At 40.8% G+C, this 24,999-nt stretch overlaps 1 protein-coding gene across 1 annotated transcript in view; it reads left to right on the forward strand.

Annotated features, from left to right (window-relative positions):
- Window positions 1–1,938: 1,938 nt before the first annotated feature.
- Window positions 1,939–24,999, forward strand: part of KIAA1210 (KIAA1210 ortholog) — a 33,463-nt gene continuing 10,402 nt past the window's right edge. Inside the window, 4 exon segments of the mRNA XM_067722683.1 lie at window positions 1,939–2,011; window positions 7,937–8,105; window positions 14,814–14,940; window positions 18,696–18,851. Of these exon segments, the coding sequence (XP_067578784.1) occupies window positions 1,984–2,011; window positions 7,937–8,105; window positions 14,814–14,940; window positions 18,696–18,851 (480 nt within the window). The 5' untranslated portion in view covers window positions 1,939–1,983.

A 24,999-nucleotide genomic window follows, 5' to 3' on the forward strand; every position in this document is an offset into this window, starting at 1 on the left:
CAGGACCCTGTCAGCTCTCCCTGTGGTTTGGAAGCTTTTGCTTTCCAAAGGCCTCAGTCACTCTCAGTGGGTGACCTCTCAAATCCACCTTAACCTCAGAGCCTGTGGTCACCCCTCTCTAGCTCCAGAGAAGTATCAGGGGCTTAACGGCTAGAGGGCAGCACACGATGGGCCTGGAGCCCATCCATGAAACAGCAATGGCAGCTTGACTGTTTCTGGGAGCAGGACAGATCCAGTGTAGGGAGGGGGCTCCAGAATCTACTTAATCCAACCTGATGGTACTTGAGTCAGACACATCGAGACCCCAAGGCGAGCTGTGAGGAGGGCAGTCTCTGCTTGCCTCTCCGCGGCATTCTTGCTCTTTTCTCTGGGTCTGCTGATCAGGTCCCCCCTCCCCTCCACCCACAAACTCCCATCAAAAATGTCAGCATTGATTTATAAAGGTTTGATTATCAACTGACATGCTTCCCTGGCTAGAAGGCTAGACTGAAAATGTACAGTAGGCTCTCAATTGATTATCTGCACTAGTGGAAAGGAGCCCAGGGACAGATAATTCTCCCGTGATATAGAATCAGAGTCATGGGAGGATTACCCTTTCGATGGTCACTTTGGTTGTTTCCCACTTTGGACTGCTTAAAACAATGCTGTGATAAACATTCTTGCATATACATTTTTGTGTACAAGTGTGAGTATAGCTACAGGGTGAAGTTCTAGTGGTGATGCTACTGGATCAAAAGGTATGTGTATTTTTAACTTTTGATACTGTGAAATTGTTCTTCAGAGAGCAATTTACACTTCATAATGTATGAGCGTGTCCACTTTTCTCATCCTTGTCAGCATGGAATATCATCAGAATTAAAACTTTTGGACAATCTGATAGGTAAAAATGTTAACTTGATACTTTGATTTACATTTCTTTAATTATGAGTAGGACTGAACTTTTCTTTATGTATTTCTTTTTCTATAAACTTCCTGTTGTATCCTTTGCCCCATTTTATATCCAGTTGTTTGTCATTTATTAGTTTATATGCACTCTTGACAAATTTAGAAAATTGGCACCTTTATCTATATTTGTTGTAAGTATTGCTTCCTAGTTTGTTATTCTTTTGTAAACTCTTTACTCTTTTTGGCCAAAAGTTAAAAGTTTTTATGTAGTCAACTATCTCAGTTTTTTCTTTATGGCTTATCTATACAATTTTGTCTGCCTGGGCACACCCATGAATAGTAACAGACCTCCAAATGTAATGGGCCCCAACACAAAGCAATAGATCAGGTTTTGTACATTTGCCTTTTATATTTTGGTAACAGCTTTATTGAGCTATAATTCACATATTATACAATTCACCCATTTAAAGTGTACAAGTCAATGCTTTTTAATATATTCAAAGATTTGTGCAACCATTACCACAATTAATTTTAGAACATTGTCATCACCTCAAAAAGAAACCCTGTACTCTATCACTCAAAAAAAACACCCTCGTCCCTCTAGCCTTAAGCAAGACACTTTCTGTGTCTATGTGTCTGCCTATCCTGGACATTTCATATATGTGGAATCATTGTCTTTTTTTTTTTTTTTTTGGCGGTACGTGGGCCTCTCACTGTTGTGGCCTCTCCCGTTGCGGAGCACAGGCTCCGGACGCGCAGGCTCAGCGGCAATGGCTTACGGGCCCAGCCGCTCTGCGGCATGTGGGATCTTCCTGGACCGGGGCACGAACCTGCGTCCCCTGCATCGGCAGGCGGACTCCCAACCACTGCGTCACCAGGGAAGCCCCATTATCTTTTTTAAGGAAGAATAATTCTCTCTAATGGCAATTTCCTTTGTATATCTTTTCTTGCATAGTGTAAGAATCTAACTGGAGGATAAGGAGTAGGGTAAAATGATTGTATTATATCCTAGATAGTAAATGATTTTTTGTTTTTTCCTCTATATTTTATTTTAGTGATTGAACTATAGCTGAATCACTAAGTGAAATTTCTGGCAGTATGGAAGTTCTGGAGTCCAGTGATGAGGGTAAGTAACCCAATAAAATCTTGGTAACTAGAACTAGATTTGTTTAATGTGTTTAACCCCTAGAAAAAGAATCAAGTCACAGAAAACAAGTTCATATCAAATTTCTAATGACACTAGACTCAGTCCATATTTAGTTTTCCATCTTCTAATCTGTTCTGTTTCATCTCAAACTCTGATAGTCAAAAGAGTTTTGTCTAGGCCCTGCAATCTTCTTTGGGGATGGTTAGCAGGTTCCATTTACTAAGGCATGAGAAGAATTTCTGCTTAATCAGAAAAAAAAAAAATCAGAGCAGGCCAGGATCTGAGAGATTCAACTGAGGTTTTGCTGTAGATAGGAATCCAGACTTAACCAACAGATAAATTTGTAATTTGAGGAGTCAAGGGGGGATAGTAACAAAGAAGCCACCATAGGCTTCTGCTAAATGGGAATCAATTTACAAAAATTTATTTTGCAAAACCTATCCATTGCATAAATTATGGTGCCACCTGTGAATGATAGGAGACCATGAGTGGGGTAATAGAGAGGCAAAGGTCACTAAACAATGATACGCTTTATTGACACTGGAAAAAGGTGGGGGGAAGGGGAGGAACCATAAGGCATAAGATGAGCCATTGCATTTAAAGGCAGAACTGAATTTAACAGTTCACTGGGTTTTTCTTCAATGTTTGCTGAGGTTTCTTAGTGTGGTGCAGAAGACTTGGTCTGGAAGGACAGAGAGAGGGGAACCTTCTTGTGGCTTCCTGGAGGCTCTTCATCTGTGTCACCATTGTTCAGTATTGGGTCTCAGAGAGACTGATTAGACACTCAAAAGTTTGTAGTGAATGAATGAATAAATGAATGAATGATAGGCCTCCTCACCAAGGCAACCCCAACTGCCAAATGAACTGATCTATCTTTCTGGATATGAGCTAGACAGGTGCCTAGAGAAAAAGGTGTCATTGCGCTGCATCCTGATAAAGGGTGGAGGTAAGGAAATGCCCTTTCTCTGTTCCCAAGATGTTTTTCTCACAGAGATCCAGCATTTGGGTACATGTTTAGTATTAGTCATTGCCAGCCAGAGAATAAGGTGCTGTTGGAGGTTGAAGGGAAGAAAGGCCGGTTAGAAGCGTCTTCTTTCCAAGCAGCAACACAAGAGAACAAGGTCACCGTTATGCGCGATGCATTTTGAAAGCTCAAGTGCAACCCAGAAGGGCTGCCTGTGTGCGTGGTAAATAAGCAAATACACAACCCAAAGCAATGATCTCTTCATTGGATTTAAGTGTGTTCTTGTCTGGGGGAACGGGAGAGGACTGCTTCCATGGGCTGTTTTCTGGCATGTGATGCACTGCAGGCCCTCGGTGGATGAGGGTGTTGAAAGCTACTGCCTGTTTGGGGATATGTAGTCCTTGGGCTTGGACAGAGAAGTCAATGGCTTCGTTACAGAAGTCCAAACAGCAGTCAGCTCACTGACCACCACTGCTGTGCCTTGTGGTGGCATAAGTTACCCAGTGTATAGGTGATCTCCATAGACATTGCTGGATACAAATGTGGGTTTTGACCCAAACCTGCTGTCTAGGTCTATCTACCCTTTACACTTTCAGCAACTTTGGAAACCAGCCCACACAGGGCTCAGCTGCTGGCAATATATTTTTAAAAATAAATTTATTTATTTATTTATCTATCTATTTTTGGCTGTGTTAGGTCTTCGTTGCTGCACGCGGTCTTTCTCTAGTTGCGGCGAGCGGGGGCTACTCTTCGTTGTAGTGCGCAGGCTTCTCATGGCGGTGGCTTCTCTTGTTGCGGAGCACAGGCTCTAGGCACACGGGCTTCAGTAGTTGTGGCTCGTGGGCTCTAAAGCGCAGGCTCAGTAGTTGTGGCGCACGGGCTTAGTTGCTCCGTGGCATGTGGGATCTTCCCGGACCAGGGATTGAACCCGTGTCCCCTGCATTGGCAGGCGGACTCTCAACCACTGCGCCACCAGGGAAGCCCCAGCTGCTGGCAATTTAAAGGCACCCCTTTGCAAAAGAAAGTTTGAAAGGCCAATTTACACCAGTGAATATATGGCAAGTGTCTCGGATTCCATTCGGGTTTCGAAAGTAACATAGCACGTGGACAGTTCCCAGCTTTGTATCTCACTCCCAGGGTCTCCATACACGGGGTCTGATGCTGTCGGGGATGGAGAGCTCTCCTAAGCCAGAGCAGGCTGAAGACTTGGACTCTTGCAGCTGAGCTGGATGTCTGGCAATGGGTTGCTTAGTCAGGCTATGTCCAATTTTCAAGTCACTGCCCCAGATCAATGGGCAGCCCACCCCACCTCTTGGTGTCTCCCCAACTCCCTACCAACGAAGCTATACCACCACTATAGCCAGAGCTACCCCCGAGGGAGGAAAGGAAACATTCTTTGCCTCCTAGTGGCCAAGGTTGAAAGAAACATGCATTGCTTAAGGTATTTTAAATCCTCGTGGGAAAATAAGTTGTTTCTGCCGAGCAAAAAACGGAAGACTGGGGAAACATTGGAATATACGCATACTTAATTTTTAACACCTTTTACAGTTCTATAGTCACTAGTCATTTGGTTAATTTAGGAACATAAAAATGTGTTAATGCCTAATTTGGTTTGCTCATACAATGACTATGTTTGGTACATTCAGTTTTACAACCTGAAAAGTTTATTAGAAGTGTTTTTATTCAGTTCTTAAGTGTTTGTAGATTGTGTCACCTACTGATTCTGTCCCTCTGTCTTTGCTGGTTTGTGAAAAGCAGGTTTGCAACTCCAAATCGTCTAGCTTTGCCCTCCTCCCTTCCATTCTGGGATTTCAAAGCAAGGAGGGCAATAATCATTATGTTTCCAAACACTCTGAGCAGAAAGTTGTTCTCGTTTCAGAAGGAGATCCATCTGTCAAGAATCGATAAATGTCATTCCTTCTGTTTGAAAAATGGCAGTGCCTGCAAAGGCTCCTTCCCGCTTGTGAGGGGACGCTGCCCAGTTCATCCTCACTGGGCAGGAGTTATTTAGTGGTGTGTTGGAGCTACCTTACGCTGGCTTGGGAGGCTGTGCACATCTCTCCCTAAATGTCATGTTAGTAGCTTGAAATTGACTATGATGGGAGGATTTACACCACAAGAGTAGGCAGACATTACAAATAAGGGCATTTTCCCCAGAGATCCAGTTGGTAAATACATCTCAGCAAAAAACTGATTCTAGTGATTAGTATAGTAATCAGGATTTTACATAAAAATCGCACTATTTCATGGATTGTAGAAATCCTTTGGGGGTGGGAAGATTAAGAAAGAAGGCCGGAGAGCAAAATATAGATTACTTTAGAGCCAAGCCTACTCCATCCTGTATACTTCTCAGCACTTTCACGTTGAATCCTCACAGTGGTTCTATGAGGTCAAATAGCATTTTAAATAATTTATTATCATAGAAATTACTTTAATTTTGTCCTTAAAAAATTGAAGAAGGAAGCTTGGGAAAACATGTTTCCTATTGTACCTCTGCTCTTTATTCTGTCTATCTCAAGGTAGAATTGCCAAGTTTATCCTAACCATGACCCTATCTGTGTAGGTACATCCTAGTAGATGAGAAATTCCTCAAATCATTCAAAACTGAAGTTACTTAAGCAACGATTACCAAGCACACAGGCCTACCACCTTCTTGTATTGCCCCAAGCCGTGCTGGCTTCTGCTTCTAATCATGTATATTTTAGAATTCACTATTGAGTTATAGATATGGGGTTCTTCCCCTTATCGCTAGATAGATAGAGTAGATGGATAGAATTGATAGATCAATTCTACAGATAGAATTGAATCTGGTCTTAATAGACAATTATTGATTCCCTAATTTTATCTCACATTTATTAGCATTTACTACATGCCAGATCTTATGCCAAGATCTTTACCACATTATTTATCATTTATATCAACCCCAATAAGGGCCAGTGTATAAATTATAGGATGCTTAAGGATGGCGCTGCCCAGTGTTCTCAATTTAAGGGAAGTGACAAGCTGTGTTCGTACTCTGCACCCCTCAATGGACTCAGTTGTCTCTCGAGTGTCACAGCGTGCTTTGCACTGTGCTAGTTGCTAAAGAGGATGCTAAAGAGGCCCCGCCTACAGCCTAGATGTGGGAGACAGTAGCTAAGACGTAGAACCGTATCTTATTTCTCTCTCACTGATACCCAAAACATAGTAAGTGCTTGACCTTAATAAACGTTCATTGAATAGGTGAATGAATGAATGAATGCGCAGACTAGAGAACATTCAGATGCAAAACTTGTGGTGCCGACAGTCAAGTTTTAGGTGTACAGAGAGGAGCATGAATTGTAGTGATGGTGGGAAACTGGACTTAAGTCAGGCCTTGAAGTTTAGAAACCTTTCGAATAGGCAGGCCTAGGATTAATCAGTACACAAGCTGGCCATAGCGTTCAGCGCTAGAAGGAGCGCTACTTCAGCATTTCCCAAAGTGTGTTTTGCCAGACATTCTGCATACACGCGTTGGAGAGACAACACCGTTACCCCGTTTCTCGGCGCTACACCATACACATAGGCATGCTGAAGTTTCAGAAGAGTCTTGTTGCAAATCACACCCTTAAACTCTGTTTAATCAGCATTTCCCAGATTGACGAGACTGCAAACCCCCTTTTCATGCAACAGACCTATGAGTATCCTTCTGAACGTACTCTGGGAGATGCTGATTAGCGTGATACCCTCATTTTCCAGCTGAGCCCCAGAGAGGTTGAGTGACTTACCTGAGGTCACAGAGCTAATCGATAGCAGAGCCAAGCCCGGGATTCCAGAGTTTTCTGACTCTTCGGTGGTGCGTTCCGTCACACCACTCAGTCTTTCTAATGGCAGCCTTGTCGGCAATTCCCTTGGCTGGACCCTTCACTGCTGCTGCAGCATTGCTGTGCTGACAAGAGCCCTTCCAGAGGCCAGGCTGTTGGAAATTGGAATGAGACACCTGAGTTGGTAAATTATTGCATGCGAAGCAGTAAGAGTTGGTTCCTTGCCTCTGAAGAATGCAGTGCAAACTCCCCTGCCTTTTCCCCTCTTCTACTGAGCCCTGATAAAGATATATGTGTTTACTAGGAAGCTCAAGAAAGCCCAAACAAAGCCTGAGGAGCATTTAAAGCTCACATTCCTTACTGCTGCAGAGGGCATCAGCACTGTAGATAATCTGAACCAATCAGTAATAATTGAAGAACATACACAATGCACATAACGCGCACACACACACACACACACACACACACACACACACACTCACACACATCCTCCCTTGCAAAACTCTTTCGTAGGTGATTTTGTCATGTCCTTTGCACAGGGAGCTTCTTTGCCCAGCAGCCCTTTCTTCCCCGTTCCCAGCCCTCTCCCTTGCTCATAAATCCCTTCCTTGAGGACGTCTTCCCTGACTGCACCAACCCCACTGCACTCACTCCTTGGGTCTGCATCCTTTCAGCACACAGGTTGGGCAGTACCAACTCCCACAGGGATTTCCAAGGGTCCTGAAGAGTTTGTCACATGTGGAAGCTTCGCTCCCCAACTGGATCACCATGACTCCAGCGACCGGGGTACCAAGTGCTTATGTTGGCTCAAGAATTGCTGCCTATGAATGAACTTCTTAGGGCCAGGAAAGAGGTGTGTGTTCATAGTTGAAATTGAGTGGCAAGTGAACGCATGGTGAGTTGAGCCAGAATAGAGGCTGCCCAGAGGCCACAAGCTGGGATCTGAGCTTCTGCTTTCACCAGAAACTCAGCTACTTTGTTAGTGAGTTACTAAGAAGAGAACAAACCGGATGAATGGTGCTGTGGGCACTGGGGATGAGGGCCGAGACCTGGAGGGCCTCTGGGATCATACTCCTCATTCTTGCAACGAAGGCCGTTTCCTCTCCTGTCTTCCCTTCCACCATCACACTCTGCCTCACTTTCAATTCTAACTTCCAGGAAAGGAGAAATCCAAATTTAAAGGCTTCAAGAGATTTTTTGGGAAGAAGAAGAAAAAAGAGCCTGAAGATGCCCAGGGAAAGAGGAACCTCAAACCAAACTTGTCCAGTGATAGTACTAACATCTCTTCCGTGAAGCCAGTTTGCGAAGGTCGACAAACCAAGCCTAGGTAAGCTCAGGTGGGGCGGGGAGTGGGGGCGGGGCAAGGGGCAGGTAGCTAGATCCAGGTCCCCCTTTGGCAGCCAAGTCTCCAATGGGCCTTTGGTCCCAGGGACTCTTGGCCTCCCTGCCTGTGGGAGCTGGGCCTGGAGGTCTTTCCCTGTATGCGTGTGTGTGTGTGTGTATATATATATATATACACATATATACATGTTTGCCGTCTGGGCTGCACAGCTCAGTGGGTTGCACGGAGTATGACAAATGCATACCCCTCCCCCAAGAGTGCTGTGTGAGAGGGTGCGGGTAGATCAGGGCAACCTGCGCAGTCACAGCTACCATGAGATGTAGGGGCCTACCATTAGTTAGGAGCCAGAGGACTCTGTTTCATAAGGTAAGGATGGCCTCCGTCGTTTAGGAAGCTTGAGCTGGTTTGCTTGCCCAGTCCTCAGACTCCAGATCTCCTAATGTGTGATTAAAGTCTTAGATAGTGAAGCCATCTAGTTGGGTTGGGGCATAAGGATGAAATCACTGTGTTAATGTAAAAACAAAAAAGCAAGCAAGCAAAGAACCCAAATTCATTTCTCCCTCCGTCCCAGGAGACTGGGGTAAATGCTGTAACTGGTCACAGAAGGTATGGGGAAGACTGTTTCTCAGCCAACATTGCCACTCCTATTCAAATTTTCATCTTTGAAGCCTCAACTTCCACATCTTATTGTGGAAAATCTGGACACCCAGTACCTGCAGCTCTTCCTGGATCAATTGGATTCCTGTCTGTGGAGTTCCACTTGGGTCTGTTCCCCTGGCCTTAAATTCCAGGCTTATCTGGACTCCCTACAGAGCTCACGTGTGCTGCTACCCATTCCCTCAAGGCTTTACTTGGAGGTAATGGGATAGTTAGCAAACATGTTATACTGCCCACTCACAGCACGTAGGTCTCCTTAAAAAGGACCTTAATGAGTGCATTGAATGTGAGGTATTTCAGATAGCTTTACTAGCAAGGGAGATGGTTTTGCAAAGGGACTTGCCTCATACCTCACAAATCATACCATTATAGACCATTGCATTAGAGGTCTAAGGAAAACTGAGACTAGCCCTAAGAAAAACCCAGAGGGTGAGGTGGGAGAGGGAAGTTTGGGTTTATTCTGATTTGTCTCTACAAATTGGCAAGGGCTGTCTCTACTGAAGTTCTACCTTGCCCCTTTTTACTTGTGCCTCTCCCTCCAAAATGGTCCACTTAGTCTGATATATTCTCCAGACTAAGAAGGTGTGTGCATGTGCACCTCTGGGGCGGGGAAGGGAGGAAAGGAGAGCGAGAGGGAGTGGGTATAAGTGCATGAACTAGTTCATACATGAGGAAGGGTGTTTTTCTAAGGACCTGAGATTGGTCTTTTTTTTTTTTTTTTTTTTGCAAGGAGCGTAAATTAATTAAGAATATACCTTAGGAGGCCTGAAGTTCACCCCTGACCCGAACCTCTTGCTTAATTGCTAGGGGAGAAACCCTGGAGAATATCACTCGGGAGTTAGGGAGATCAGCTTGAAGCGATCCATTGAAGCGATCCATTGAAGTGATCAATCATAACAAAACTTATGGCCAGCCCTCTCCTGTGCTGTACAATAGGTCCAGTATCTATTTCCAAGAGTGTTTTAAGCTGTATCTGATAGAACGGACAAATCCCATTCCTCTGTTTGATTCTTTCGTGGGTGCTGGTGTACTACACTTTATTGCCTTTAATTAAGGCCAAGATTTTATTTAGATTTGGGATGTGTTTTCTTTGCCTCCAGGGAGTGGACAGGAGGTTTGGTTTCCGACAGACCTGACCACAGCTGGTGCTAATGTAATCCTTTGATCAGGGAGGGCTTGACACTAGAGAGCCAGTGCAACGGTTATACTCTGGCTGACGCACGGCATGGAGATGACAGAGTTTCTAAGCCCACTTATGGCCTAAGATTTCCTTGCAGTTTTTCTGCACAAAGCAGGGGAGGTGGAGTAGTCACAGATCCTACACTGGTCTCAAGCCTGATTTGAGCCAGCAGGTCATAGAGAAGCAGTGAATGGAAGTGTGTATGTGTGCGTAATGAGCGAACGTGTAGAGATGCTCCCCCAGTGCTGCATCAGAAACAACTCCATTGTGTTCCTCTGGAGTCACGTTAATTTTCTGCTATTTTCATAAAGCAGAGAACCTTGCCTTCACCACCAGGGCCACCTGGGTAGGAGAGTTTTAGGGAAAATGTGGGTAGGACTTTACTACAAAGTGGCAGACATCTGCCTCCTCTCCTCCCTGCTGGCCCACAAGCCACCTTAGCGTGGGTGCCATTTTAATCCCCAGAACACCACATTGTCCTCGGAGTGTGTCACAATCAAATAGCCCATGTGCTCATCCCTCAGCCAGGCAGGCTAACAACGACAAGGTGGGTGCTAGCCCTACACTGCCTGAGCTGCCACTCTAGTTACCATTTACAGATTCTTTTTAAAAATGCCAACCTACATGTATAATTTGGTAAGAAAGGTAATAAATGGAAAAAAAGTATTTGAAGTATTAAAAATTACTTTAACAACATTTTCATCCCTCCCTAAAAGAACCCCTGTACCCATTAGCAGTCAACCCCAGTCCAGTCATAGGTGGCCACTTACCTACTTTCTGCCTCTGTAAATTTGCTTATTCTGGATATTTCATATATATGGAATCATACAATGTATGGTCTTTTGTGACTGGCTTGATTCCCTTAGCGTGTCTTCAAGAGTCATCCATGTTGTAACATGTATCAGTACTTTATTCCTTTAAAAATTGAATTGTATTCCACTGCCTGGATATATTACACTTTATGCACTCATCAATTGACATATATTGGGTTATTTCCACCTTTGGGCTATTATGAAGCATGCTGAGTTAGATATGTGTCTAAGTTTTTGGATAGATATATTTTTATTTCTCTTGGGTCTATACCTAGGAGTGAGGTTGCTGGGTCACATGGTAAGTTAATGTTTAATTTTTCAAGGAACCACCAGACTGTTTTCCAAAGTGTCTGAATTCTTTTACATTCCCACCAGCAGTGTATGGGGTTTCCAATTTCTCTACAACCTTGCCAATACTTGTTATCTTGGTTTTGTTTCTAGCCATTCTAGTGGGTATGACGTGGCATTTCATTATAGTTTGAATTTGTATTTCCCTGCTGACTAATGATGTTGAGCATCTTTTCATGGGTTTGTTAGCTATTTGTATGCCTTCTTCGGAGGAATGTTTATTGAGATCCTTTGTCCATTTTTAATTAGGTTATCTGTATTTTTATTTTTTTATTTTTTGAATGAAAGATTCTTTAAATTCTATTGTGCTTTACAATTTTCAAAAGTTTCACACACATGATTTCATATAATCCCATAGTAATCCTTTTCCCCCCTTACCTCTATATTGCCCTTCCACCTTCCCTCTTCCCACTGGTAACCACTAGCTTGTTCTCTATATCTGTGAGTCTCCTTCTTTTTTTGTTTTATTCACTAGTTTGTTGTAGTTTCTAGATTCCACATATAAGTGCTATCATACAGTACTTGTCTTTCTCTGTCTGACTTGTTTCACTTAGCATAATGTCCTCCAAGTCCATTCATGTTGCTGCAAATGGCAAAATTTCATTCTTTTTTATTTTTATTATTGAATTGTAAGAGTTTCTTGTATATTCTAGATACAAGTCCCTTATCAGGTATACAGTTTTTCTCCCATTATGTGGGTTGTCTTTTGAAGTACAAAAGGTTGTAATTTTGATGAAATCTATTTATCTGGTTTTTTTCCTTTTGCTGCTTAAGTTTTTGGTGTCATGTCTAAGACTCCATTGCCAAATCCAGGTTACGAAGATACACCCCTATGATTTCTTCTAAGAGTTCTGGCTCTTATATTTCGGTCTTTGACCCATTTGGAGTTAATTTTTATATATGGTATGAAATAAGGGTCTAACTTCATTCTCTTGCATGCGGCTATCCAGTTGTCCCAGCACTATTTATTTAAAAAAACATTCTTTCCCAATTGAATGGTCTTGGCACCCTTCTTGCAAATCAGTTAACCATAGATTAATGGGTTCATTTATGGAATCTCCCTTCTATTTCATTGATCTGTATGTCTATCATGCCGTACTACCCTGTCTTGATTACTGTAGCTTTGTAGTAAGTTTAAAATTGGCAAGTGTGAGTCCTCCAACTTTATGCATCGTTTTCAAGATTGTTTTGGCTATTTGTGGTCCCTAGCACTTCGCTTTGAATTTTAAGATCAGCTTGTCCATTACTGCAAAAAAAAACTTAAGGCAGCTGAGATTTCTAAAGAGATTGCATTAAACCTGTAGATCAATTGGTGGAGTATTGCCCTCTTGACAAGATTGTCTTCCAATTTGTGAACGTAGGCTGTCTTTCCATTTATTTAGATCTTCTTTAATTTCTTTCATCAGTGTTTTATAGTTTTCAGAGTATAAGTTTTACACAGCTTTCATTAAATTTATTCCTATTTTATTCTTTTTTATAAAAAATTTTAAATTGAAGTAGAGTTGACACACAATATTGTTAGTTTCAGCTGTGCAACATACTGAGTCGATCAAATACATTATGAAAGGATCACCATGAGAAGTTTAGTAGCCATCTGTCACCGCACAAAATTATTACAGTATTATTGACTATAGTCCTTATGTTGTATAGTACATCCCCGTGACATTTATTTTATACCTGGGAGTTTGTATCTCTTAATCCCCTTCACCTATTGAGCCCAGCCCCCCACCTCCCCTCCTCTCTGGCAACCACTAGTTTGCTCTCTGTTTCTATAAGTCTGTTTCTGTTTTGTCTTGATTTTTGTTTTGTTTTTTAGATTCCACATATAAGTGAGATCATACGGTATTTGTCTTTCTCTGTCTGATTTATTTCACTTAGCATAATAATCTCTAGGTCCATCCATATTTTATTCTTTTTGGTGGTATTGTAAGTGGAAGTGTTTTCTAAATTTCACTTTTGGATTGTTCATTGCAAGTATATAGAAATACAATCAATTTTTATATATTGGTCTTGTATCCTGCAACCTTGCTGAACTCATTGATTAGCTCTAGTAGTTTTTAATGGGTTCCTTAGGAGTTTTATACACAAGATTATGTCATCTGTGATTAGAGATAATTTCACTTCTCCCTGTCCAGTATGGATGCCCTTTATTTCATTTTCTTACCTGATTTCCCTGGCTAGAACCCAGTACAATGCAGAGTAGAAGTGGTGAGAGGAGACATCCTTGTCTTGTTCTTGATCCGAGGGAGAAAGCATCCAGTCTTTCATCATTATGATATTAGCTGTGTGTTTCTCACAGATGTTCTCCGTCAAGGTTGAGTGTATTTTTCATGAAAAAATGTTGGATTCTACAAATGCTTTTTCTGCATCTATTGAAGTGACCATGTATGTGGTTTCTTCTTTTTATTCTATTGATATTGTATATTACATTAATTGGTTTTCATATATTAAAGTAACCTTGCATTCCTTGCAAGTCCTACTTGGTCATAGTGTATAATTCTTTTTATATGCTGCTGGATTCAGATGGCTAGTATTTTATTGAAGAATTTTGCATCTATATTCATAAGATATATTGGTTTGTAGTTTTCTTTTCTTGTGATGTCTTTGGTTGAAAATTTTAAAAGGTGAAATATATTTCCACATCCCCAAAGGAGTGTCTTGTGCCTTTAGCCTTTCATTTGCTTCTAACTTTCCCCTGATTTGTCCTAACGTAATTCTTATCAACCTGGTTCCATTCCCAATCAGAAGGTGTTTCCATCTGGGTTTAGCAAGCTGGAGGTGGGTAGGGTGGGTGCATAAGATGAATTTGAAAATAGGACAAATATATTGCAGAACCCTTGTGTGAAAGAGGAAAAGACCTGGTGAATGAAAGTATCCAGCGTCTGGGCACATATGTGATATATATATATATATATTTTTTTGCGGTACATGGGCCTCTCACTGTTGAGGCCTCTCCCGTTGTGGAGCACAGGCTCTAGACGCGCAGGCTCAGCGGCCATGGCTCACGGGCCCAGCCACTCCACGGCACGTGGGATCTTCCCGGACCGGGGCACGAACCCGTGTCCCCTGCATCGGCAGGCAGACTCTCAACCACTGCGCCACCAGGGAAGCCCACATATGTGATATTTTTCATCAAAACAAAAACACTAGAGACAAATTGTGTGTGAAAGATCTTTTATAACTCTCATCTTAATAATAGCAAGATTCAGGGTCTTCCCTCCCCTTCCTCAGTGTTGCCACTACTGAACTATATACTTTCAATGGTGAATTGTATGGTAGGTAAACTATATCTCAGTAAAAGTAAAGCTATTATATAAAAAAGATACATGTTGATCATTTTAAAAAATCAAAATTATGCAGAAGTACATAGAGTATAAAATGAAAATATCCCTCCTGTTCCTAGTGCCATTCCTCAGAGTTCCTAGTGCCATTCCACCACTAACAATATGGTGGATATCCTTCCAGACTTTTCTCTATGAACACAAACTACATATGTATGTAATATATGTATATGTATTAAATGGGACCATACTGTTCTTTATTTTGTTCACTCTATATCTCATGGACAACTTTCTGTGTCAGCACATATGCTTCTGAGGTGTCTATGGTAGGCCATATTATAGACATATTGATACATGTGTCTTTGGTTCATTTGGTTCCCTTGGCTGCTTTCAAGACTTTTTCCTTCCTGTCCAGGGCCAAGAGCAGCATGGGGAACAAAGTCCTGTCCCACGACAGCATCTTCATGTTGAAGTCTGAGTCTGAAAGATCAGGAAGCAGAATATGCCCCTCTCCAGAGGTCCAGAGAGGCAGACAGCTTCAGGTAACAGTGAACTCGAGCATCAGTGCCTAACTGGACTATTCATCTTCCATTCCCGACTCCTCTCCTGTCAAAAAACAAGGAGGGAGGAATTTGGACCTGCTTCTCAGCTGATTCTACCCCACTGTTGTAAACATTGATGAGAGAACAAATAAATACATGATGTGCTTACCTAGTACCCGGCACACAGTGTTGGCTGGTATCACCATATTCACTTCTCTTTACACACCCCAAGAATGCTTTAAGTATTATGACAGTGACATTCCACTGTTAATGTGCAGACATTCCAACCCCCATGTTTTTTCTTTCTTCCACAGAGATCTTATATTTTTAGAACTCTGCCTAGAGCTTTGAATGGTAGTGTGCATAGAGCTGCGTTTGGAGCTAGGCCGCAATCTGTGCCCAGAAGTGGAGTCGGGGTTGCAGGCACCAAGATCACTGAGGTAATAGAAGAGAATTGTTCAAAGTCGGACAGATAGACCTACACTTGAATCCTTGCTCTGCTACTTATTGGCTCTGAGACTTTGGGCTGATTGCTTAACCTCGCTAAGCCTTCCTTTCCTCATCTACATTGGGTATAATATTAATATCTACCTCAAAGGGTTGCTCGTGAGGATTGAATACAGATTCAGAGAGATTAAAGAAATTGCTCAAGCTGACCCGTATAGTTAGTGGTAGACCTGGAACTCTGACCCAGATGTGTTGACCTCCAAACCCATAGTCTTTCCCTTACACCAGTCTCTAAGATGTTGAGCTTCTCTGGCCCTGCCTCCACAGGAAGGAGGGTACATCTTTAGTCTATGCAAAAAGCAACGCCTACGTAGAACAGTCTCTTACCTTCAGTTACCCCTACCCATTGCTCAGTCAGACTCTTCTCCACTAGAGAGCTGATTATTTTGCATTTGGCAAGAGGTAACTGGGGCTTATTTCTGACATGTCTGCTTAAGACCCCCTATCTCTCGCTCTGGTTTTCATACTGTGTGTGGAAGTTCTGCTGGGTACATTAGCCATGAAGGGTGGAGAAGCAAACACTGAGATGGTCACCAGTAGTGCTGATCTTATGGTTGTAAAGCAGCCCCTAGGTCAGCAGACTGTTGGCCTCTCGCACTACAGCAGGAAAAGTCACTTCCATGAACTTTCCAGTCTTCAGTTTTAAACATCAACACCAGCTTTCACTTGTCTCCACAGCTATACTCCCTTGGCATCCAGTGGCAAAAATCGGCAAAAATCCAGGTACACACGAGCAAATGCCACGGGGTTATTTCTTACATTCAGAAAGGGGAACATTGTTTCCTGGACTCCTCCCTCTCTCCCTCCTCTCAGTCCCAGAAACAAAGAGACTCTTATAGAAGAGATAGTCCATTAAAATAAAAAAAGATAAGAAAAAGATTCTAGGGGTGTTTCTTCCCACAATGAAGGGAGCAGGGAAAACCACAGTAGCCCAAAAACAAGTTTTCTTCAATGTCTGGTTTGGGCCCACACCTCATACTTTTGGTTTGCTCCCTTAGTCCCTCCCTTGGGAAACAGGGCTGAAGGTGGAGTAGGGTGTTAACAGAAGCTGAGTCATCAACAACCAGATTGATGCTTGCGTGGGAAGCTTCCCTTAAGTGCCAAGGTGACATTCCTAAATGACAGGGTGGTTGATAGCATTAAGTCAAGGGTCCTGACATGCAGTGTTGCATAGAAGCTGGGGTAAATACGGACTTGGCCAATGGTTGGGTCCCTTGAAGGAGCAGGATTCTTAATGGATTAAGTGACATTCAGAGCAAGTGGGAGATTGTGGGAGAGGAAATCCAGGCATACAGTTTTGTTAGAAATACCAAGACCGAGCCAATTTTTTGTTTTGATCTGATAAATGCACGCATCCCCCACGCCCCGAGAGGGGGTGTCAGCGCCCATCGACATGTATTAGCTCTAGAATTACCACAGTTATCTAAATAGGAGAGGAGTGAACGGCTAAAGGAACCATAAGTGATTTCATGAGCCATTCGGAGTTTCACCGCCCCAGCTGTGCGTACTTAGACATACATGGATTCATCTCTGACAAGCATATGCTACTGGCAGATTTTCACCTGATGTCCTATCTGAAGTGTTAGGAATGTGGGTGCCTAGACTACTCTTCGAGATGTTTCATGTTCTTTTTATTTGAGGACAAATTGACAAGAAGAGGTAATAGCAGATTATTAGCATCTTCTTATTGTTGAATCAAACTGAATTCAGTCATTTAAGAAACTGAGAGCACAAAGCAGCTTTTCTTATTGCTCACAGACCCGACTCTCCCTCTGCAGCCCTTCTAAAGGAAGCAGGCACACCGCCTCTTCTGGCTGTTGCCTTTAAACTTCCTGAACTTGAGTATGGGACATCCCCTTCCCGGCCCTCGTAGTTAGGAGACAGGAGTGTGGATTGGTTAAGAACGTAGGCTTAAAGACAGGCAAGACCTTTTCAGATGCTTGCTCTGCCACTGTGAGAGTTAGGGCCAGTCATGTAACTTCTCAGACCTGGTTTCCCCCATCGGTAATATGGAGACCACAAGAGCAAACGCTTTCAAAGAATTGTAAGGTTTGAATGAAATACATCTATGGAGAGCACTCCCTGCCTAGCAGGGAGAAAAATCTCAAATCAATAACGTAACTCTCCAGATTAAGGAACTAGAAAGAGTAAAGCAAGCTAAACCCAAAGCTAGTGAGGGGAAGGAAATAATAAAGATTAAAGCAGAGCAATGCCTTCAGTAAAAGTTAGCTGCCATTAGTATAGTGATTATTATCGCAGTTGGGCTTGGGGATGGTTAATCCCCAAGGTCTCTCCTCAAGAGCCCCCAGTGGGACCTGGTAGTAATAAGAGGGCACCTTAGACATTGGCTGGGAGTACCCCACAGGCAGAAACTCATTGTGGCCCCTTTTCTTTGGCTTTGAGAGTTTGACTGCCGTCTGTCCTGAACAGGAGCAGAGCCTATGACAGAAGCAAGCATGTCAGCTCCATGACAACAAGGATTTTGTTTTGTTTATTGCTGTGGACTCACTGCCTAGAATGGGTATGGTACACTGCACATGCTTAGCCAGTACTTGTTAAAGATAAAATCAGGTGTTCTGATCCACATCAAGGGGACCGTGGCAGGGACCGGTGCCTCAAATTCAAGTGTACCATGAACTTCAAACTGGAATCAACTAAATCAGTCTGCTGAAGCTCAAGGTAAACCCAAACGATCAACTTTATCCACTTCAGAAAACTAGTAAAAACCAGTTCTAACCAGGACTAGTTCTGTAGATTTTCTAAAAATCCCAGAAAATCAATCTTGACAGGCTTAAGACAAGCAACCAACACGGTCAAGATTTGATCCAGACAATTCCTGGACTGATAGAATGATAGAAAGCCCAGATCGTAACTCAAAGACTCACCTTCACAAGATCTGGACTTCCAAAGACAGGGCCAAGGTCGAAACAAAGATCAGACTCAAACAAGATTTATAGTTGGCATCAGTAGGAGGTAACACCAGGATTCTGGTTTGGATCAAACAAGCGATTTGAAGTTTCTGTCTTTGGGGATTGGCAAACGGGTGCAGCCAATCCCCAGAGAGTGAACCAAGGCTATTCGTTTTTGGTTTGAGTACGTACTGGAAGGGAAGACAAGGAGGTAGGAGATCCTTTCCGTGGCTCATTGTTTTCACTTTGGGTTCTTAGCCCTTCAATCATTAAGCAACAAGTAATTTGGAGGAAGGCACACAAGTTTTAACTTTTTCCTTCTATCCTCCTCCTTGACAGATCCCACCACGGCACCCACGCCAAGCCAGCATCAGCTCACCTCTTATTCAATCTGACACAGTCACTGAGGAGTTTGAAGAAATCTCTGTTGCTGATGAGTCACTGAAGAGCCCACGGAAGAAGGGTTTATCACACACGATCTTGACATTGAAGAAGGCAAGTGTTAGCTCCATCCTAAGTCGCAGGTTGTGGGGGACGCTTTTATTCCTGCTGTAGCTCAATGCTAGGGGGATGTCTGGGGAAGGAGCTGCCATTCTTGCTTTTGGTTTGCCTGGTGGTTTACATTTTCTGTCCAATTCTACAAACCAAATAATCAGCACTGTAATTTATAAGAAATGGAAGACAGTATTTCTGAAAAAAGTTTGCAGATGTTTTCAGTTATTTCACGAAGAAAACAATAGAGATTTTTATGGAAGTAAAGCCTCTATAGATTCCAATGCCCAAATCTCAAAGGTTAGGGCACGTAGTATTGTTTGATAGACACATATTCGTATGAAAAGTCATTTGACACGAGAGGGCAGGTATGTGTATTTCATATGTCTAGCTTTGCCAACCAAAAAATACCCATCAACAATTGGAAAATCAGCAGATTTTGCTCACATCAACACTTCCATTCTCATACTATTGTGTGGTTAATTTGATTGGTTGTTTTTGAGCTTGAGAGGGCTTTTAGAGTGAAGTAGAGTTTAGAACAATTAACCTTGGGGACTAAAAAGTATACAGAAAGGTAATTTATGATGAAGATAATTGTCCAGTCAGCGCAAAACTCCTCTGTTTTGATGTTAAAAGATTCTATGGAGAGAAGCAGCCTTCAGTTAGATATGGCAACAAAAAAACAATTTGGTTAGGACCAAAGTTAAAGCACAGGCTTTAACATTCCTTGTTGTCGTGGAGCTGACACGCTTGCTTCTGTCATAGGCTCTGCTCAGGACAGATGGCCGTCAAACTCTCAAAGCCAAATTAGGATGCTCACTGATTTATGAATTTAGGCTACGACAATAGCACTAAGTCAGACAAATTGGAACAGTCTGAACTGGTGGAAGGACTGAATTAGATAACATTTTTTATCATGGTAAAATACACATAACATAAAATTCATCATGTTGAAGTGTACAACTCAGTGGCATTAAGTACAATCACAATGTTGTGCAACCATCACCGCTGTCCAGTTCCAGAATAGCTTTGGTTCCTGCATAAGGAAGCCCCAGGCCCACTAATCACTCATCACTCCTCCTCCCTCTCAGCCCCTGGTAACTACTAATCTGCTTTCTGTCTCTGGATTTGCCCACTCTGGATACTTCATGTAAATGTAATCACACAATATATGGCCTTCTGTGTCTGGCTTCTTTCACTTAGCATAATGTTTTTGAGGTCCACAGCACAGATCAGTACTTCAGTCATTTTTATGGCTGAATAATACTCCATTGTATGGATGTCCCATGTTTAGTTTAGCTGTTCATCCATTGATGAACATTTGGGTCCTATCCACCATTGGCTATTGCTGCTGTGAACATTCATACACAAGTCTTTGTTTGAACACCTGTTTTTAATTCATTTAGGTATATACCTAGAAGTGGAACTGCTGGGTCATATGGTAATTCTATACTTAACTTTTTGAGGACCCACCAAATTGTTTTCCCCAGCAGCTACACCACTTTACATTCCCACCAACTATATATGAGGGTTCCAATATCTCTACATCCTGGCTAACACTTGTTATTTTCCTTTTTTTATATACAGTGTTTCTAGTGGGTGTGAAGTATCTCACTGCGGTTTTGATTTGCATTTCCCTAGTGACTAATGACGTGAAGCATCATTTCATATGCTTATTGGCCATTTGTATTATCTTCTTAGGAGAAATGTCTATTCAAGTTCTTTGCCCATTTTTAAATTGGGTTGTTTGTTTTTTTGTTGTTGAGTTGTAAAAGGTTTTTTATATATTCTGGATACTACACCTTTATCAGATATACGATTTGCAAAAAAATTCTCCCATTCTGTGAGTTGTTTTTTAACTTTATCAAGAGAACAAAATTGGATAAAATTTTTAAATTTTTGTTGAAGTCCAATTTATTGATTTTTTTCTTTTGGTACTTGTGCTTTTGGTGTCATATTTAAGAAACCATTGCCAAATCTAAGATCATGAAGATTTACCCCTATGTTTTCTTCTAAGAGTTTTAGCTCTTATATTTAGACCTTTGATCCAGTTTGAGTTTATTTTTACATATTGTGTGAGATAAGGTTCTAACTTCATTCTTTTGCATGTGGCTATCCAGTTGTCGCAGCACCATTTGTTGAAAAGACTATTCTTTTCTCCATTGAATGGTCTTGTCACCCTTCTGCAAATCACTTAACCGTAGATGAATGGGCTTATTTCTGGACTCTCAATTCTATTCCATTGATCTATATGTCTATGCTTATGCCAGTACTACACTGTCCTGATTACTGTAGCTTTGTAGTAAGGTTTGAAATCAAGAAGTGTGAGTCCTCCAATTCCATTCTTCCTTTTCAAGATCGTTTAGGCTGTTCAAGATCCCTTGAAATTCTGTATGAATTTTACAATCAGTTTTTCCATATCTTCAAAAAGACACATTGGCATTTTGATAAGGATGGCACTGAATTTGTAGATCACTTTCGGGAGTATCACCATCTTAACATTAGGTTTTCCAATCCATGAACATGAGATGTCTTTTCATTTTTTTAGTTCTTTAATTTCTTTCAGCAATATTTTGTAGTTTACAGTGTGCAAGTCTTGAACCCCTTGGTTAAATTTATTTCCAATTAGTTCATTCTTTTTGATGCTATTGTAAATGGAAGTGTTTTCTTAATTACCTTTTTTGGGTTGTTCATTCTGAGTGTATAGAGATACAACTAGATTTTGTGTGTTGATTTTGTATCTTTCAACTATGATTGATTCATTTATTAGCTCTAACAGATTTATGGGGATTTTTCAGAATTTTCTTTTTTTAAATTTGTTAATCTTTTAATTTCTTTTCTTTATAGTATGTCATTTATATTGACTTCTCTATACAAATTTATTTGGTATTTTCTTCTGCTTTCATGAGTATGCAAAATCTATCTGGGAATTTTTTCCCCAGACATTGTAATTTTCATATGTTCTGGGAATTTCTATTTGGCTCCTTTTAAAAATAGTTTCCATTTCTCTTTGAAATTCCACATCTGATCATTCATTATAAGTATAATGACTATATCTATATACAGAATTTTCTGTACATAAGATTATGTCATTTGTAAAGAGGGATAGTTTTACTTCCTTTCCAATTTGTAGGCATTTTCTTTCTTTTCCTTGCCTAATTGCTCTGGTTAGAACTTCCAGTAGACTGCTGAATAAAAGTGGCAAAAGCAGACATCTTTGTCTTGTTCCTCATCTTAGGGGAAAAGCTTTCACCGTTAAGCCTTTCACCATTAAGTATGATGTTAGCTATGGGTTTTTCATATATGCTTTTTATCCCTAGTTTGTTAGGTGCTTTTAGCATAAAGCGTATTGGATTTTGTAAAATGCTTTTTTTACATCAATTGTGATGATATTATTTTTTCTTTCTTTCTATTAATATGGTATATTACATTTGATTTTCATAATATATTACATAATTATTTTCATATGTTGAACCTCCTTGCAATTCTGGGATAAATCCCAGTTGCTTATAAAGTATAATTGCCCTTAATATGCTGTTGGATTTGGTTTGCTAGTATTTTGCACATGTATTCATGAGGGATGTAGGTCTATAGCATTCTTTTCTTGTGATGCTTTTATCTGGCTTTGGAATCATGGTAATGTTTGCCTCATAGAATCAGGAAGTGTTCCCTCATATTTTTTTTTGAAATATTTGTGAAGGATTGGCATTATCCTTTAAAAGTTTGGTAGAATTCACCAGTAAAGCCATCTGGTCCTGGGTTTCTCTTTGTTGGGAGGTTTTGATTACTGATTCAATCTCTTTACTTGTTATAGGCATATTCAGATTTTCCATTTCTTTTTGATTCAATTCTGGTAGTTTGGATGTGTCTAGGAATTTATCCATTTCATCTAGGCTATCTATACAGTTATTCATAGTACTGTCTTATAATCCTTTTTATTTCTATAAGGTCAGTAGTAATTGTTCCCTTTCATTCTTATTTTAGTAATTTGTATCTTGTCTCTCTTTTTCTTAATCAGTCTAGCTAAAGATTTGTCAGTTTTGTTTTACTTTTCAAGGAACCAACTTTTGGTTTCATTGATTTTCCGTACTGTTTTTCTGTTCCCTATTTCATTACCTCTGCTTTAATCTTTGTTATTTCCTTCCTTTTGCTAGCTTTGGGTTTAGTTTTATCTTTCTAGTTTCTTAAGGTGGAGAGTTAGGTTATTGATTTGAGACCTTTCTTCTTTTTTAACAAGCATATACAGCTATAAATTTCTAAGGACTGCTTTTGCTGTATCACGTAAGTTTTGTTATGTTGTGTTTTAGTATTAATTCATGTCAAAGTATTTTCTAACTTTCCTTTTGATTTCTTCTTTGACCCATTTGTTGCTTAAGGGAGTGTTGTTTAATTTCCACCTATTTGTGAATTTTCCAGTCTTCCTTCTGTTATTGATTTCTAGTTTTGTTCTGTTGTGGTCAGAGAAGAGACTTTGCATGATTTCAATCTTTTAACATTTATTAAGATTTATTTTGTGGCCTAGCATATGGTCTATACAGGAGAATGTTCCATGTGTATTTCAGAAGAATATGTATTATGCTCTCGTTGAATGGAATGTTCTGTATATGTCTGTTAGGCTTACTTGGTTTATAGTATTGTTTCAAGTCCTCTATTTCCTTATTGCTCTTCTGTCTAACTATTTATTCATTATTGAAAGTGGGATACTGAAGTCTCTATTATTGTATAACTGTCCATTTCTCCCTTCAATTCTGTCAATTTCTGCTTCATGTATTTAGGAGTGGGTCAGTTGTTTGGTGTGTATACATTTATGATTGTTCTACCTTCCTGATGGATTGACCCTTTTATCAACGTATAATGTCCATCTTTGTCTCCTATAACAATTTTGACCTGACGTCTGTTTTGTTTGATGTTAGTATAGCCACCTGACCTCTCTCTTGGCTACCATTTGCTTGGAAGCCCTTTAATCATCCTTTCACTTTCAACTTATTTGTGTCTTTGGATCTAAAGCGAGTCTCTTGTAGATAGCATATAAATGGATCATGTTTTTAAAATTCATCTCGCCAATTTCTGCCTTTTAATTGGAGAGTTTAATTCATTTACATTCATAGCAATTACTGATAAGGAAGGACTTCTTCTGTTTTGCTCTTTTTTCCCTATATATCTTACATCTTTTTTGTACCTCAGTTCTTCCATTACTACCTTATTTTGGATTTAATTAATTTTTTTCAGTGTACTGTTTTCATTCCCTTCTCTATATATTTTAAAATTACTTTCTTAGTGGTTACCTTGGGGATTACAATTAAGAAAATTAACATTTTAAGACATGTAGTTTTCTCTTTCTATTAACTTGAGTAAGCTAACTATGTATTTTATAGGTTAATGAATAGAGTTAAATTATTTATAGTCAATATTTCCTAACATCAATCTAAACATTTGTCCTGCTTTAATGTCATAAACTCTCTATTAGTAAATTGAAGAATTGAGTCAGGTTGTTATAGGTTAAATCTTGGGCTTGCAGGCAGAAAGTCTAATCTTTGGTGGTGCAGTTAAACCCTTACCATCCCTAGGCATGAGAGTTTCTCAGCTATTTCTGCCATCCTCCCTCGTTTATGAATTCACTAGGGTGACTATAAGGGGGGCAGATGGCAGCAACAGTAGCAGGGCCACACTGTATCCAGTGTAATAGGTCATGTTCATTATTCATCCAAATCATCAAGAAAAGTTGGACTATATTCCCTGATCCCTATTTAGGAAGATAGGGAAGTAATGCCTTTGGAAAAGATGTTTACTAAAGGCTAAGAATGAAAAGATGTTGGTATTTTAAAGGCTGTGTCAGTTAGCTGGAAGATTCACTTTGGTGAATCTTTAGTCTCAGTAACTCTGGACTATAAGTAAAGGGCTGTAAATCAGAGCTGGAAAAGATGAAAAGATTTCATAGTTAAAAGCATTTTACAGGGAAGGACAGTAAAGCACAAATAGATGCCCAGGGTCAAACACTCTGGTAGTGGCAGAGCTAAGACCAGAACCCAGTCTTTTGACTTCCGTCCCAGTACACTTTTCACCCCATCATGTTGCCCCTAGCTTAAACATTACAGTTTAGCTTTAAAAGGAAAACAAAGTATAAGTTGAAAGAACAGTTGGTAGGGTGGCC

This window comes from Pseudorca crassidens, chromosome X (assembly GCF_039906515.1).
Source record: "Pseudorca crassidens isolate mPseCra1 chromosome X, mPseCra1.hap1, whole genome shotgun sequence".
In the NCBI taxonomy this organism is placed as follows: domain Eukaryota; kingdom Metazoa; phylum Chordata; class Mammalia; order Artiodactyla; family Delphinidae; genus Pseudorca; species Pseudorca crassidens.